The following is a 17641-nucleotide window of genomic DNA, read 5'->3' as shown; positions in this document are numbered from 1 at the left end:
AAGTATCGCGATGGTATCGTACTGTATCATGAGTTACTCTGCGATTCCCACCCCTAATGAATTTGAACGAAAACAAAACAAATAATAATAATCCCTTAAAGTCATCTATTTTTAGACTCATATTTTGTATTTTAAATGCATTTCTTCCATTACTCTCCGTCTCCAACCCTGTGTACATGATTTACCAAACATGTATGCCACCTGATATTTGGCTTATTCCCACTATCTGCTTCAGGCCAGTGGTGTCCGATACAGTGCAGCCAGGTGGGGCTGGCATACACACATACATACTACGCTCTATTTGAACAACTCTGCTGCGACTCTGCTCTGGTATCTTCACCTGGTGCTTTGAATGGAGAGGGGGAAAAATGCTGAATGAGATGGAAAGGGGGGTTTGGGGAGGGCGACCGGGAGGCTGTCAGGCATGATGCATTGTGTACATAGTGAGAAATAGCTAGTCTTCATTTGAAAGTCAATGTCAAAGTGTAGAGATATGCTCCTGGGGGATTTAAAACTACCAGCCCAAGTTATGACGGCGCTCCCTCGGGGGTTTGGGGAGAAGACTTTCAAACTATTTCTCTCTCTCATTCTCTCATTTTGCTTTTAAGGCAAATAAACAAACAAGATTCAAGAAGACATGTACACACTACACACACACGTCTCTCACACACACACGCACACACACACACACACACACACACACGCACACACACACTCACATATGCAGACTTGCATTCACTCAACACAATATTCTCATTTTTAAGAGTTGATATCTATGACATAAATCAAGCCCAGTATTCAATAGAATATGCACTTGAGGTTTTCCATTTTAAAACTCTGCATTGTGCTTTATGATTTCAGAATTGAATGAGCATATGACATCATCTGCAGTGCACCACTTCACTCTACAGGAGTGTGAATGTTTGTTATTTGAGAAGTGGGCTATATTATATTAATCCCCAAATGACCTTGATGCAGTTTATGAAGAGACATTGAATGGAAAGGGAACTTTAAGGGAGCTATCTGCATGCTCCGCTCAATTACATTTTGCATTTTCTTTTTTTAAATAAACAATGATATTCATAACGACATTGCCATTGTGCCAAAGTCCCATTTACATGTATGCACATTCACAACAAGGAAAAAAGGAATAGACTCAATGACAAGAAAAAAACTTGGACAATGCACAAAAAGACATCATTGCAGTGGGAGGACTACACACACCAGCAGATTGACCTTAACTCGCCTACAGCCGCAAAAACTCAGAGAAACTCTCTGTGTCCACTCTGGTATAGAAACAGGAACAAAATACAGATGTGCATCGTTCAGTCCACAGTTAAGACACCTTCACCATCGAAATAAACCATTTCTAGCAATTACATTACATACAGTATAACTTATCTGGCATTTTATAAAGTGTTTTTGACTTCCATTAGTTGGTAGAATATCAAAAAAATAGGAGCCTTTAACAAGAGTTATCCAAATTCAGCACATAAATCTCCCTGGATTATTGCCATATTATTTATGCATCGTATGCATCGCAGTCGTGACTGATCACAAGCAATTAAATGTCAAACGTCTGAATAGCAGTGGCAGTGGCTATGCAGTACAGTATACCAGCAGTATGACACAGTAAAAAATCTGTACATATGTCTCTGTCTCTGACACAGCATCCAGCCAAAAGTTAGTCCATTAATAACCCATTTAACACAGGGACAGCAAGAGGAAGTTGATTGATTGCACTTGCAGATATGGTAATCTGCCTACTGTGGCTAAAAGAGGGTATTAGCTGCGAAGGGGGAGCGGCAGCAGCTGCAGGCCAGGCAGGGTACCTGCTTCTGGAAAGTTTGAAAACACAGACAATTAAAATAACATAAAGGGGCAATAAATACAATTTGTACTACAACACTACCATCATATATCTGCATGGATTAATTGGGTTGTTGATTAATACCAACGTCGTCTTAATGATTATTTTGCATTTGAACTTCACTGCCCAAAAAAGTGAATGACACAGCAGTAGTATTATTATTATTCCGGTTTCAGATGGATTCCTTCTGCTCTAATTAGCTACCGGTAGTTGTCTCTATCTCTCTATACAACTTAAATAAAAAATACAACTTTCATGTTTGTGTCTATTACAGGCCACCATCACTCAAGGTGACTATGATCACTGATAGAGGTTGATACAGGACAGGAATGATCTATTATATCTCAATGTTTTGAGACTTCACAACATTTGAAGTAGCTACTGTAGAGTGCACAGCCACTCATTTTCACATACAGCATCTTCAGCTTTAAAGTCGCCTAGTTGTAAGTAATATTCTTAGCCCATATTCCCATATGCACAAATCATATACAAAAAGCATTGACCAAACTCTTCATATTCGTTCAAGAAAATAAGGCAGCCGGGGGGGGGGGGGGGGGGGGGGGGTATGGAATTTCAAAGTAGTAAAATGTGGAAGTCTAAGCAGGTGCCTGGCTGCTCGGGAGGAAGGCAATAAAGCCACATAAACCCACAACAATAAAGTTTGGGCGGCGCCTCTGCGTACGCCACATCATAGTGACACGGCACTCTGTGGGTGCGACCTCTGACCTCCGGTGAATAGCCTGTGGGCCCACAGAGCTGCCACTGGCGCGCCGCCGGTGTCTGACTCGGTGTCACTCCACAAGAAGAAAGGAAGCCAGGTCACCGGCCTGCTGTCAATCATCTCTCTGCACTGGAGGACGAGGAGCGGGCGGGCGGTGGTGGATTGAGACTTGAGGCGTGTAAAGTGCAGCTCAGTGTCTCTCTCTCGACCGCTGCCGTCTCTCTCGGCTCCCTCGCCGCTCTGCGACTGTGAAAATCAACAGCAAGTCAAGTCCGGGCGAATGTATTGACTGTATAAAACGCTTTTAACAAACGGGTTCGTCACAGTGCTTTGCAGGGAACAAATGTGGTCTAAAACGCAGATAAAGACAAGAGCAGTCATATTACAACACTGTAAGATACGCTTGTGCGTGTGAGGCTGAAGGGATATGGGAGCACCAGCTCCCTTTCCCTTTGTGTTTCCTGCCTCTTCCAGTGTCGTTTCTGGGACACAAGACTTTTTTTTCTCTCTCTCCGCAGGCCATGTTTTTTTTTCTTCTCCCAAACACTATTTAGTTGAATTCATGTCATGCTGAGGTCAGGCTTGTTTTCATAGTGTGTGATGAATAATTGAAAGCACAGATTTATTGGGAGTGAACAGTGCATGTTTGTGCTCCTTTTAAATAAATATAGCGGGGGCTGTTAGCTCGGCGGGGGGCGTGAAGGAACTGTTTGCATTCAGATGTAATCTCTGCGCTGCATCACAATTGCCTGACTTCGACACTGGGCCTAATTAATCCAAAGTCCTCACTATAATTATCTTAATATATTGGCTCCTTGTCTTCTTTATCTTGATTTTCTCATGACGCCCATTTCCCCTTAATTGATTCAAAAGGAGATCTAATCTCCCCGCCAAGTGCGGGGCACGTATTGATAGCATTAGTTTAAGGCCATGTCCACACGGAGACGACTTTAGGTGTATCCGCTAAAGTTTTTTGTCATATAGCCGTTTCGTCCAGATGGAACCGCGTTCTGGGACTATACGTTCTGGCCGTATACGCTAATTTTTCAAAACGGGTCCCAGAGTGATTAAATCTGAAGACGCCACCCTTGCATTTCCGTGTTTACAACCCATACGCATCTTTCCTGAAACGATGACGCCATAGCCCCACCTCTCTCCACCAGCAACAATAACAATCATGGCAGTAACGTTCGTGCTACAGCAGTGGGGATCTTGCAGCAAAATATAATGCTCCTCTATTACCACCGTCAGTAACAAGTGGACACGGAGAACAGCTTGTAGCCTACAACATCCTCAGGGCTCCACACAGCTGACTCTACCCATCCACCCCTCCCCTCCCTTCATCGGATATTTCCCAGAAGGCTTAGCGGCGGCTACATTTTTACAATAACACAAACAAAATCAGGCTTAACGTGTTAGATAGAAATTATATTTATTTTTAATACAACATGCAATTCTGGAATATTTTAATATTGGACAAAATGAAATGAAATGAAATCTAAACCCTGAGTGTAACCAACATACTTTCTTGCCCTATATATAGCCCTCGTAAATACAACGTGAATAGGGAAGTGAGAGGTTTGAGGAACATGCGGTTGCACTGTGATGTCTGTGATATCCGCTCGTGTCCACTCCAACAAGACTTTAGCTTACTTGACGCAACTTTTTCCAATAAAAACACATTTATGCCATGAGTTTATATAATGTATATTTATGTTGCATCATTTAGCCTGTGCTGTGATGTGCAGGAGCGGCCAATACGCTGGGATGTGTTTGCAACATGTCTAAAGATCATGGAAGTGGATGATATCAGGAATGTCACCGATAGTTAACGTTCTATATTGTAGGCTACAGGGAGACCATCAGCCCTGCTGAACAGCTCTGCATTTGCCTGTATACTGTAGATTTCATCATTTTATTCATCGACATGGCAAACCTCCCCGCAAAGCCAAGGGTTTAAGCTGCTGCTACAGTGAGATACACATTATAGACTGTGCGCGCCTAGAGGTTGTATGCCATTATTGACGAGATTGTCTTTCTCTGTTATTCTACAGCGGTTTCAGTGGTTTCATGTGGATACACACATTTCTTGAAACGTTTCCATGTTTATGGAAAACTTTTCTGAAACGAAAAAAAAAAAGATAGCTTCCGTCTCCGTGTGGACATGGCCTAAATCAGCGACAGTTTTGCGGTTCCCATTGTCTGCACTAATTACAATGGACTTGATGTATTGTCTTGGCCAACCGGGTATTGAGCCTCCGGAGTTGTGGAGAAGAGCACTCACCATTCGTGTCTGGTTCTTGACAGGAGAAGACCAATGAGGACGGCCAGATGGTGGTCGGCGGCCGTTCTGCTGTTGGGGCTCGCTCTGCTCGGCGCCGACGGAAGTCCGAGCAAGGAGGGCTTCGGCACGCCGCTCTATCGACCCGTTGTGAGATTCCGACACAAGGTATGGATTACCTTCTTATTCCATTTGCCGCCCGCAACAAGAGGACTGTGTGTGTTTTGTGTTGTGCCAATTATCAAGTTTTCTTCCAGATCCCCCCCCCCTGTTTTCTCCCCAGTTGTACTTGGCCAATGTCCCCCTGCTGTCCCGGTCATTGCTCCACCCCGTCTGCCGATCTGGGCAGAGTTGTAGACTAGCACATTCTTCCTCTGTTACATGTGCAGTCGCCAGCTGCTTCTTTTCCTGACAGCGAGGAGTTTCACCGGCAGGACACCGCGCGTGGGAGGATCACGCTATTCCCCCCAGTTTAACCTCCCCCCTGAGCAGGCGCCCCGACCGACCAGAGGAGGCGCTAGTGCGGCGACCAGGACACATACCCTTAATCCGGCTTCCCATCCGCAGACACGGCCAATTGTGACTGTATGGACGCTCGACCAAGCCAGAGGCAACACGGGGGCTCGAGCCCGCGACCCCTCGTGTTGGTAGGCAGAGAATCTACCGCTGCACTAACCGGGCCTGGTTTTTGCCAATTATGAAGCTAATTACAGTGACGTATCAACCGACACTCCTGTTGTTGTTGTTGTCGTTTTTCTGCCCACCAAAAAATCCTTCATGATTCATTACCGCCTCTCCTGCGCCAAGGGACTGTCTTTTCAAAGACAACATCAAATGAAAGCTATGCTATTTCTTTTAGATATGGATTCAGAGAGCCACACTTTAGCAGAGATGGATCAATTAAAGCCTGGCTGGAAATGAAATAGTCTACTTTGGCAGGAGGGGACTTGGGGAAAGGCACATTGTTTTGTCAAGAGGCATTAGTTGGATTCTGGTCCTTCAGTACACATTTCCCAGAAGCCCCCTTTGCAATTCTGAGCACTGGTAAACACTTCTCTCTGTATTATCCAAGATCCAAAAAAAGAAAGAAACGATGACAAAAAAGAAACAAGCATAACTGTACGGTCGTATATATTTACTTCAACGCAATCCGTCATCATTAAATAGAGACTTAATATTGTTCTGCACGACTCTTTAAATTGGCTTATTAGTCACGTCTGCATACGAATCAAAGGCAGCGAACTTGGCGTGGGGGGAATGAGAGAGAGCGATGGAGAGAACAGATGGTAGGAGCGTCGTCATTGGACAGAGGTAGGAGTTGAGGCAGAGTTGATGCTGCGAGCGGTACAAAGCTGACACAAGGGTCAAACACATTCTGACTTTTTAAACGAGGCTAATTTAGAAAGAAATCATTTAAACACACAAATCTACCCGCTCTGCAGGAATTCAGGTTCTTTCTAGATGAAGTTCATTACTGGCTAGGGGAGGAGAGGGGAAAGAATCACACGTGAAATAATGATAGTATAATCAAAATGTAGGAGATCTAGAAGTTAAAGTCCCAACGAATCAGCATTTTGAGATCATCTTGCTTCCTTAATGTGATGTATTTCCTGTTGAAGCAGGATTTTGTGGCGGGAGGAATCATTCAACAGTGTAAACCAATGGGAGATCAGTTAGGGGGAGATTGAGAAGGGCCGTTTTATTTGAAAGGGAGGGGCAGAGGGGCGGGGCTGTTCAAATTCACTGATAGTTTTATTGTATGGCATTTGAGTTTACCTCCTGGTACACGATGAAGTCACCACTAAAGAGTTTCTATTTTCCAGGAAGTACAAGTCATGAGATATACAAATTCAATAAAGCAATAAATTGTCAAATAGGTGTATGGTATGAGTTATAATGAGATACAAATGCAAAACAGGTTTCCATTTCAGTCAGACTTGAAAGCTTTGGTGGCTGCAAATGGTGTACAGCAACTGTTTGAATAATTTCAACTTCAAATTTCGACCAAAAAAAAGCATCAATTCAGCACCCCCTGTGGGGGGAGAAATGTACAGCACCCCCTGTGGGGGGAGAAGTGTACACACTTGGTGCCAGAATTGCAATATTGTGGATATGCGGTGAATCCACATGGGTGTCAATTAGAGGGGATAGGATGCTGTTCCATATTGGCTGAGAAGACAGGAGTAGCTTGGCATCATCATAATAATAATAATAGTAGCTAGCTGTTACTATGAGTTTTAATGGTTAAAGAGATATTTAGAGACAGTTCTGTTTTGGCATCACATTCTCCTTTCCCATAACACAATCCCAGGAATCCCTACTTCCACTATACACTGCATTGACTTTGTACTAGGTATTTTTCACCGTACTGCAATGTCAGTACTTTGGATGCATCAGTGGCATAGGGTATTCATGATAGGCCCCAGTGCAAGCAATTTAGACAGGGTCCCCTAGGAGGCTAGGAGTGTGTACTTCGTTAGTTACGAACGAAGTACACACACCGTCACGCAAGCAATGCACAGACTCACTCACACACACACACACACACACACACACACACACACACACACACACACACACACACACACACACACACACACACACCATGTGGCATAGGCTATATACAGTATATATTACCAACATATGTTGGATTTTACAGTTGAATGAGTTACTTAGGCTATTGTGGGGGGAAAATAGAGAGGTCATAGAGCAAGATATCAGAACCATGGACAGCGCACCTGGTAAGAGAGTAACAAAGTAAGCAGCATCTGAGAGCAGAAGAGCTGTCTCTTTCACTGTGGTTCTGACATGACCAATGACTTTAACGTATGTTTAATGAATGTAGATTTTTATGCTGAATAAGCATAATTTTGTTCTAGATTGCTACTGGCTATTTTACAAAAAAAATAATGACATGACAGAGATGGCATATACAAAGTAGCTGGCAGGACTTTAGATCTAATGTGTGTTCTTATTTGAACACGGGCGTATTTCTGGGGTGGCAATTTGAGTACCGTAAATTCCGGACTATAAGGCGCACCGGTATATAAGCCGCAGCACCAAAATTGACTGTTTTTTACATATATAAGCCGCACCGGACTATAAGCCGCGGGTGTTTTGATGTTTAATTACCATATGTAAGGGTTCGTGCACAGAGAGGAATGTCGGGAAAGAGATGGCTGTTTGGGGAAGCTCCCATTTATTAACATTTCAACAAAACAAGCATTACGGTAGGCTATAAGAAGCTCCCATTTATTAACATTTCAACAAAATAAATATAAAAAATAAAACAATAATAATAATAATAAAACAATCCTCAAAAGGATAATGTGCTGTAAACAATAAAACAATCCTCAAAAGGATAATGTGCTGTAAACAATAAAACAATTCTCAAAAGGTTAAGGTAAGGTGCAGTAAACAAATTAACTGGAAAACAATAATATAACAATCCTCAAAAGGATAAGGTGCTGTCAACAATGAAACCAGGTACCGTAATCCTTGTCTTCATCTTTTAGGTGAAGGTGCAGCAAACGGCTGTAAACAGAGTCAAAGTCAAGTCACTAATCCTCGTCTTCCTCTTCTTCCTCCGTACTGAAACCAGCAAAGTCCTCAACTTCAGTGTCGGAAACGAACAGGTTCAGGGTGGCTTCGTCAACCACTCTCCTCTCTCCTTCGTTGTCACTCTCAAAACCAAGGAACTCCTCTTCGTCACTGTCGGTGTCGGAATCGAACAGCCTCTGAAGGCGCCCAGCTGTGCCGGCGTCATCATCACGCAGCAGTCCAGCCTTTCGGAACCCGTTGGTGATCGTGGATGTTTTCACACTCCTCCACGCTGTCAGGATCCACTGGCAAACTTGAGCGAAAGTTGCTTTTCGCATGCGACCTGTTTTGGTGAATGATTTATCGCCGCTCGTCATCCACGCCTCCCACTCAACGCGTAGTGCCACTTTGAACGCACGATTGACACTGATGTCAAGTGGCTGCAGATGCTTCGTTGTGCCCCCAGGAATCACAGCTGGAATGGAGTTTGTGGTCTTGATGGCTGCTTTCACGGAATCTGTTATATGAGCCCTCATGCTGTCGAGAACGAGCAAAGCTTTTTTTTGGTGAAAGAATCCTCCAGGGCGCTTGACGTAGCACTCAGCCAGCCACTCCTTCATGACACTTTCCATCATCCACCCTTTCTTGTTGACTCTGAGGCATATCCCACTGGGAATTTTTTTTTTCGGCATCGTAATCCGCTTGAAAATCACCATTGGCGGCAGCTTTACTCCAGATGCTGTGCAGCCGAGAACACAAGTGAAATTCGTTCTCTCGTGCCCAGTGGTTCTCAATGTGATCGACGATTCACCTTTCTTGTTAACAGTCCGAGTGAGTGGCAGGTCGAACGTCAAAGGCACTTCATCCATATTTATGATCTGCTCCGGTTCGATGGAATATTCCTTGATCTTCCTTTGTGTGAATTCGCCGAAGTTTGTGATTTTCTCCTGGTAGTCGGGAGGGAGTTGCTGGCACACAGTCGTCCTCGCCCTGACGGACAGTCCCTTTCGTCTCATGAATCGGAAGCACCAAGATGGCCCACCTCTGAAATGTTCAATTTTCATTTCGGTGGCGACTGTTTTGGCCTTCAGTCGGATCTGCACCGTGGAAACGCCTCGGCCGTCTGCTCTCTGGGTCAACACCCAGTCTTCAAGGGAATCTTCAAGTTCGGGCCATCTGCTTTTATGACCTCTGAAGGACTTTTTGGACTTTTTGGTCTTCTTGCACTGAGACAGTTCCTCCTGCTGCGCCTTCCAACGCCTCACCATTGACTCATTGATGCTCAGGGTACGCGCTGCTGCTCTGTTTCCCTCTTTTAATGCGAGATTGACTGCTTTCAACTTGAAAGCTGCGTCGTGTGAATTTCTGCGTACCTTCCCCATGGTAAGTGAGAGACTGCTCGTCTTGTTGTGATTGCGGGCGGCTGATGAACTTTGAACCGGTAGGAGTAACCGGTTGATTTCCGCCAATGATGTCAAGTCTTTAATACACAAAGGCAATTCAAGGTGCTTTACAAAAAAATAATCGAAAAAACAAGCAGCAAAGCAATGCACATAAAATGTGCTGATGAAGCTGTGTAACCTGTAAAATCCATCGATTTTGGAGGTCACCGAGTGGCCGTTTGCTTACCGTAATTACCATATGTAAGGGTTCACGCACAGAGGGGATTGTTGGCTGTTTGAGGAAGCTCCCATTTACCGTATTACCGTAACATTTCAACAAAACAACATAACACAACACCACCTTTGTTTATTTTTACAGTGCACACAGTGTCCGCGGTGTGGTGAAAAGAGGGCAAGAGAGGAAATTAAAACAGAAGTGGATTTATAGGTAGAAAGAGTGCTAAAAAAGAGAGATTTTATTTGTATTTGTATTTTTTTTTCTGAAAAAATCCATAGATAAGCCGCACCGTTATATAAGCCGCAGGGCCAAAAAACGGGGAAAAAGCCGCGGCTTATAGTCCGGAATTTATTTGCAAGGGCCTGTTCTCTGCCCAATAGGCCTACATTGTTGGAGAGCCTGCTCTCTCCAGGGGCTCCTCTACCCCAGGGGCCCCAGTGCAACCGCACTGCAACTAGCACTACACCCCTGGGATGCATACTTTCTTAAAGTAGTTTTGACCAACAACACATTTTCTTAACCTTTATTTATTCAGGGGAGTCTCACTGAGAGCAATGCTCTCTTTTTCAGGAGCGCCCTGTTCACATTCATACACAGGTTCACACCTGGAAGCTGACCAGTACAACCACAGTCTGATCTGCTGGCCACTGATCAGCTCCACTGGAGCGGTTGGGGTTAAGGGGTTAAGGGCCTTGTTGCTCAAGAGCACCCCCCCAGATTTATCTTGTCGGTCCCGGGGATTGAACCCAGCACCTTTCCGGTCACAAGCTCGCTTCTCTATCCACTGCCACACATTTAGAAGGGATAGCACTTTATCTTCTTTAGTATCAAGAGAATAGAGTCGCTCTTGTTAAAAGTAGTCCTCTTCTTCTCCCTTGTTATTAAACCCTTGTTTCAGAAGAAGCAGAGAGTGACTAATTAAATTACTGTCCATGTCCACATGTGGACTGGTGGGAATTTGACCAGAAGCTACAGAGATGATGTATGTGCGTTTTCCCTCCGATGAAATTTATGTGCGGCGCGCTCTGTGATTACATGGCACTGGGAACGTCATTACAGCATCTGCATAGCGTTACAATTCGTCTTGTGAGAGGAGAGCGCTAAACTCCGCTCATCTATAACAGCCTGTCAAATAAGTCTGAGGAAATGTACGCCCTTTGGTGAAAAATGGCCCCCGTTGGAAGGCCTTTTCTGAAATGTCACACACCTTCTTTGTTGCTGAGGGATTTTTTTTCCTCCTGCTGTGGGATGGATTACAGAGAGGCCCGGGGGTCGTCCGCTTGTCATTGCAGTTGACTGAGCGACATCGAATACCAGTTGAAGAGTTTTCCCTAAGTGATATCCACTATTTGACGAAAAGCAGGACTCACTTTTACAAAATAAATGATTGTATTTTTTTAAAGGATACCAGGTAACATAAGTCCCTATGATATGATAGTCACAGTTTTACAAGACTGAATCCTGCCAACTTTTCGACAATGGATACTATTTTGGTGTCGAATTTCCTCATTCCATTCATATTCCATTACCCATTCATAATGGGTAAGAGCTAATATAAGCTGGGGCTGCGTTCGAGAGCGCAGCAGTGCGAGCTGCGATAACGCTTTGCCTTTGCTTTGAAGGACAGTGTTTGACAGGGGTAACGGATCGGCTATGACCTCATAAGCTTTCCTCACAGAGACTTCAATCATCCGGAGGAAGTCAGCCGTAAACAGTCGCTCACATCCTCCACCCATAATTCCCATGGTATTGTTTTGGAAATTCACTGTGAAATCCTTTCCGGAGGAGGTTAGGTATAGGACAGAGATCTTGTCTACCAGCAGCAACGCAGCCCCCCAACCATAATTGGTTTCGCCGCGATTACCATTCAAAGTGGGGGTCGCTTTTTTACAGTGTATTACTGTACATGGGCGTCTTCATTCATTCATATGATGTTAGTGAGTCGCGCTCTTTTCAAGAGGGGTTTCATCGGGAGAGAGCGATGGAGAGAGTCCGTGTGGAAAACCGGCTGGTCTGTTGTTGTCACGGGGGACAAAAGCAATTTCGGAGAGTTTGTCGCTCTGACATCAAGCTGTTCTGGCAGGACAAACAAAAATGGCGGCAAGGACAGTTACTGTGTGTGTGCAGAGTCCCAGCCACCCAGCACTAGCTTGGCCACATGGCAAATCTAGATTAACAGGGGATAAGCAGAGAGAGAGAGAGAGAGAGACAGAGAGAGGGGGGGGGAGGGAGAGAGAGGGGGGGGAGAGAGATAGGGAGAGGGGGAGAGGGAGGGAGGGAGGGACAAATGGGATTGAGATAAAGAGGGCGAATGAGAGAATACTAAGACGGAATAGCAAAACGGCCACGTAACTCAGATCTTGGTAAGGTTGAAGCTACAATATGCAACTTTTTTTTGCCTTGACTCAGCGTGTGTTAATCCCGCCCTCCTCCTGCTCAGTTGGTCAAGTTCCCGCCCCTAACACCTGTCACTCAAAACGATGAGCCGGCTAACTCGAAATGGCAGAGCCGAGCATCTGCGAGGCGTCTGCTGGCGTTGGAAAAGCAGACGGTGAACGTAGCCAATTTGTGCCAAAAAGCATAAACATGTTGACTGTCACACATTTAGCTCTGATGTGCTGTTGTTTCTTACCGCTTTCCGCCATTGTTATTGTTGATACGACTTCTCTGCATCGTGGCCAACTAGTCTCACCTTGTTAGCAGCCACAGTCCAAAACATCACTGAAAAGCAATTCTCAAGTCAAAGTAAGAAATTTACCACTTGAGGAAGGGGGTTGTGGCCACATTTACCACTGGTACAGGGTTGTGGCACGAGGCGAAGCCGAGTGCCATAAACCCTGTACCAGTGGTAAATGTGGGCACAACCCCCTTCCTCGAGTGGTAAATTTATTTTCTACAATAGCTACCACATAATATAAAAAATACACAATTGTAACATTCAATTCATTTATTTACAATCATTACTGGTTTCAGAATACATTTATCCTTCCGCCACAGAATATAGTTCCATACATCGCAACATCGAAACATCGCATTGCCCAATTTGTTTGTTTGACAGTCCCAGGTTCACTCCGTGACAACTCAAGCTCAGCCAGTTCTCTCTCCCCAATTTCACCATGTCGTTCTTTGTTCACTTCACCTTCATCTTCATCTAACCACTGCTCAAAACTCAATCCACCCAGTAAATCAAACGTTACTACGAAATCGGACATTTCCTTGTTAGAGATTTGTAGACTGACAGGCTAACAGTGGGCGGAGTCAGCACAAGTGTTCTTCATTCATCAGGGAGCGGAGTGATACTGCGGTTGGAGCCGAACTGTAGATTGTTGGCCTATTTACCACTGTTGCTAGCCAATCAGAATCCAGTATTCACTCATGCTGTTGTAGAAGGGGTTATTTAGGCAATAGGACGAGAGAGTCACAGACTGGTAAAGCTATAATATAATCCTATTTAATTATTATTATTATTATTTGAATGCGGGGAAAAAGTTGCATTTTGCAGCTTTAAGTTGAAGTGCAGTTGTTTGTTGTTGTGGAGGAATGAGGGAAGGGAATGTCACAGCAGGAGAAACAGGGTAGGAGGAGGAGGGTGGTGGAGGATCAGGGGGATAGAGGGGGGGGATCAGAGATAAAGACAGAGACAGAGAGAGAGAGAGAGAGAGTCTGTGTGAGAGAGACAGAGAGAGAGATAGATAGAGAGAGAGTCTGTGTGAGAGAGTAAGAGAGACAGAGAGAGAGTAGAGAGCGGGGGAGATGTGGGCGGTCAGCCAGCTAGCTGTGACAGGGACTTGGGGTTGGGTTGTACAGCTGGGTGCCTCGGCGTCCCCAGAGAGCCGGGGCAGCAGAGACGAGCCTGCCAGCGGCCCGCGGGAAATCACTCTCCTCAAACAGATGAAGTGTGAACGAACGCTGGGCCTGCCGTATGCAAAGAAGAAGCCTGGCTCGTTTGAGATCTCCGCTAGCTGCACTGGCATTCTAAATGTCCTCTCCTCCAGGAAGAATTACCGAGAGTGTCACAAAGCCACAGGTGTTTTCTGTGATTGGTTTCTTCCGGTTCACTACCAGGCGACATTTTGGTAGAACATACAGCGTGATGATCTGCATGAGCTGCTCTAACACTTCTAGCCTGGGTTTGCTTTATTTATTTGCAGTGATCGAACTGAAAGGATACAAGAAAGCGATATAACAGGGAGCAAATACACAAATACACATTTCTGACAGCGAGATGTTCACCTTTATATTCAGGGGAAGTCTCCCTGAGAGCAGTGCTCTCTTTCTCAGGAGGTTCACTTTCACACTGGGGAGCTGACCAGGACAATCACAGTCTGATTTGCTGCCCGCTGAGCAGCTCCACCGGAGCGGTTGGGGTTAAGAGCCTTGCTCAAGGGCACCTCATTGGTGGCGATGAGGGATGGATGGGCAAGCACTGCTTTTCAACTTTCCCCTACCCAGATTTATCCTGCCAGTCCAGGGGATTGAACCGACGACCTTCTGGTCACAAGCTCGCTTCTCTAACCTTTAGGCCACCACCGCCCATAATATAACTCCTCTAAAGAAACCAAAACAAACATTCAGAAATAGGCTGAATTGCCTATATATTTTTTTTTGGGGGGGGGGGGGGGGGTCATATTGCTGTAAATATATTGCTATACCCATTTGCACACTTTTGGATCTGATTGACATGTTTTCCAAACTGAAGGTCGCTCACCACTTCCCTGTCTGCAACATGATTAATCTGTATGGATTAGAACCCAGCTAGCCAAAGATCATTTGCCAGCACCAATATGGAATTATATAGTGTAATCTCTGTTTATTCATCCATTGTATAGCTAGATGACTGATGGCTAGAAACCTGAGTGGACTTTTATGTCTTGTCATTTCCAGACACAAAAGACATTTGATGTGTTTGGATCTGAACTTGCATAATATATTATAATATATAAGTTATTTCCAAAAATATGGATGCATTGTTCTTCAGTATTACCCAAAAGACAGACAGTGCCACCATAAAAAAATATTTTACGTAACAGTTCTAAAAATGCCACATAACTGTTTTTCCATAATACGTGTTACTTGTCTGCACCCGTCTTGTCAGAGTAGATGTTGTTATAATTGACACGGTAGTGTTTCCTTGTCAATCTTCTTGTGACACTGAAAGCAGCAGTACATTAGCATCAACAGCTGTGATAGGAGCCTGGATGCTAAAGGGGGGTCTATGCTTTTCAACGTAACACATGCAATAATAACACACCCGCAAGGGTATTCTTGACTGTTTTGGGCCTCAATTCACCATGATTATGGTCTCAAAAATATCTCCTGGGTACTACCTGTTCTGCTGTAGTAGCAGCACCACTTTTATACAGCTGTTACCAATGTGACAGAATATTTTTTTCCCCCTCAAGGTTGTATGCATAGATAAAAATACAGGAGAAAAGGAGACAGATTCTAACTGGCATCATGGTTACCATGAGGGTTATAGCCATCCGCTGAGATGGGAATTAAAGGAAGTGGGAAACCTATCTCTAACCAATCAGATTACTTTGTTGCCGCTTCCCTTTGTATAAACGCAATGTGTCACATAACTCCGATCGATTGATATGGAACGAGATGAGCTGATTTAAACGAGTGAAATTGATGCAGGCTTTCTGTGCGAAGCCGAGCCTCGGTGTAAGTGTGCATCTGCTATTTTCAGTCGGCAGTCAGAGAGCGTCGCTCATTATTGACTGTAGACCTGTTGCATAATGCATCTTCTCCATAGCACCACCCTGCTTGAGCCGCGAGGAAAACCAGCTCTGAATCTTCTCTACGAGAAGAAGGATGAGCTACAGTACACTGTGGAGGAATCAAATATTTATCCCTCTTTTCTATCTTATTCATGGTTTGTGGTGAACAGCTAGTCGGAATGGTGCTCCCGATCGCAGCATTTTCTACAATCTTCATCACATAGCAACACAGTAATGCGCTAAATTTGGTTGATTTTATAGGGCACCTTTTAAGAATTAGCTTAGAATGCAACGGCGAACGGATCATTGTTCTTTTGCTCTTCTTCTTATTCGAATCATCTCAATGAGTCCACTTACTACTGTATGACTTTGTCTGTCAAATATAGTTTTGTTTCAATTAAGTTTCGATGCATACAACAGAAGTGATAAAAAAACCCTCATAAAAACACATAAGCAGGAGATGCAAATGGCTACAGTAATTTGGTCAAATGAGATAGGAATATTGCTCAATACTAGTGTATGTTCATCAAAGCAAGAATAATGCCTTTGAAAAATTAAGACGGAGAAAGGGGATAGTTTGGATCTACTTGTAGATTGCGGTCAGCGTGCTCCCAGTTTAGAGAAGCAGAGAGCTGCAGCACAGAAGCAAAGCTTAAATCTTATCACTCTGTGTGTGTGTGTGTGTGTGTGTGGTGTGTGTGTGTGTGTGTGTGTGTGTGTGTGTGTGTGTGTGTGTGTGTGTGTGTGTGTGTGTGTGCGCGTGTGCGCGCGCTTGTGGGTCAGCACTTAACATAATGGCACGTACTTGGCTAATTTAGCAACATGTCGTTAATTGCCATTAAAACAGGCACTTACATAATGGTGACATTGAACTTGATTCAAACAGTGAGCATTTGACTGCGAGAGGCGGCTGATGTGTAAAGTGTTCACATGTTGTCTACGCAGCGCAGGGATTTCACTGATTCAGCGTAATGGAAAAAGGGCTGTGTGTCTGGCTGCTGACGCCCCGGCCTGCTCTGCTGCTTTATTATAACTGATCTGTTCTCCATTGTCTTTCTGTGTGTGGTTTATTATAACTGATCTGTTCTCCATTGTCTTTCTCTGTGTGTTTCAGCAGGATGGGATCCCTGCGAGCCTCAGGATAAAGGGTGAGTTTTCTATTCTTTCATATGTGCCCCCCCCTCTTCCTCACTGCCATGGAATAGAGTTGAATTACGTTGCTGTAGCTCATGCAGTGTGCTTATGTTCTGATAAAGGCCACAGCATGGCCGGAACATGTTTTGTCTGTTTAGTTGGAAGAAGGGTAAACAAAACGTAGCTAGTAGTGGATAAGAAGAAAGATGGCTGCAGTAGAAACGTTGGTGTACTGGCTTTAAATCAATGTAAAGAGTGAGAATCTATTTTGAAGCCAAATGTGCTCTTCCACGTTTCCGATATAGCTGTTGCTTTTGATTGAGCCTTTTGGAATGCACCACGTCCTTGTAATTGAAACCAACAACATTCTTGACATTGAGGAGTTTTTTCCCTCCTGCGTCTTGTTTCCAGCCTCGTCTCAGGAAATGTAGTGAATGAAATGTCTCAAAATGCAGAGAAGGTGCACAAAAAGAGACATCTGTTTCCCCAGCACAAGTAGGAACATGCTGTAATAGTTTGGTGGAAAGTTACAGGCAATGTACACCAGATACGTGACGGCTGGGTTGCGGATCCGGCAGAACCAGAGCCAGATTAACACCCCCAGGGGCCCCGGGGCACTGAATCTCCCAGGGGCCCCCCTACCCATCGTCCGGATGTTTGGATGTTTTTTCGCCATATTTAGAGGAATATCTCATTTTAAATTAACATTAGTATTATACTGTTATGTCATTATTCAGTTTCTCAGATTCAGT

General features: G+C 44.5%; 1 protein-coding gene across 2 annotated transcripts in view; it reads left to right on the top strand.

Moving 5' to 3' along the window:
• Nucleotides 1-4908: 4908 nt before the first annotated feature.
• Nucleotides 4909-17641, top strand: part of fstl5 (follistatin-like 5) — a gene marked incomplete at both ends in the record, with an annotated part of 182649 nt that continues 169916 nt past the window's right edge. The window contains 2 exons of one of the 2 annotated variants that reach the window (XM_083651485.1): nt 4909-5040; nt 16873-16903. In XM_083651485.1, the coding sequence (XP_083507611.1) occupies nt 4909-5040; nt 16873-16903 (163 nt within the window). Of the gene's footprint in view, nt 5041-16869; nt 16904-17641 lie in introns of both variants that reach the window. The other variant, XM_083651484.1, reaches the window with a different exon arrangement.

Source organism: Poromitra crassiceps (assembly GCF_964638095.1).
Source record: "Poromitra crassiceps genome assembly, chromosome: 15".
Classification (NCBI taxonomy): domain Eukaryota; kingdom Metazoa; phylum Chordata; class Actinopteri; order Beryciformes; family Melamphaidae; genus Poromitra; species Poromitra crassiceps.
Note: the sequence above shows the minus strand (reverse complement) of the source record. Positions and strands in the feature narration are given on the sequence as shown.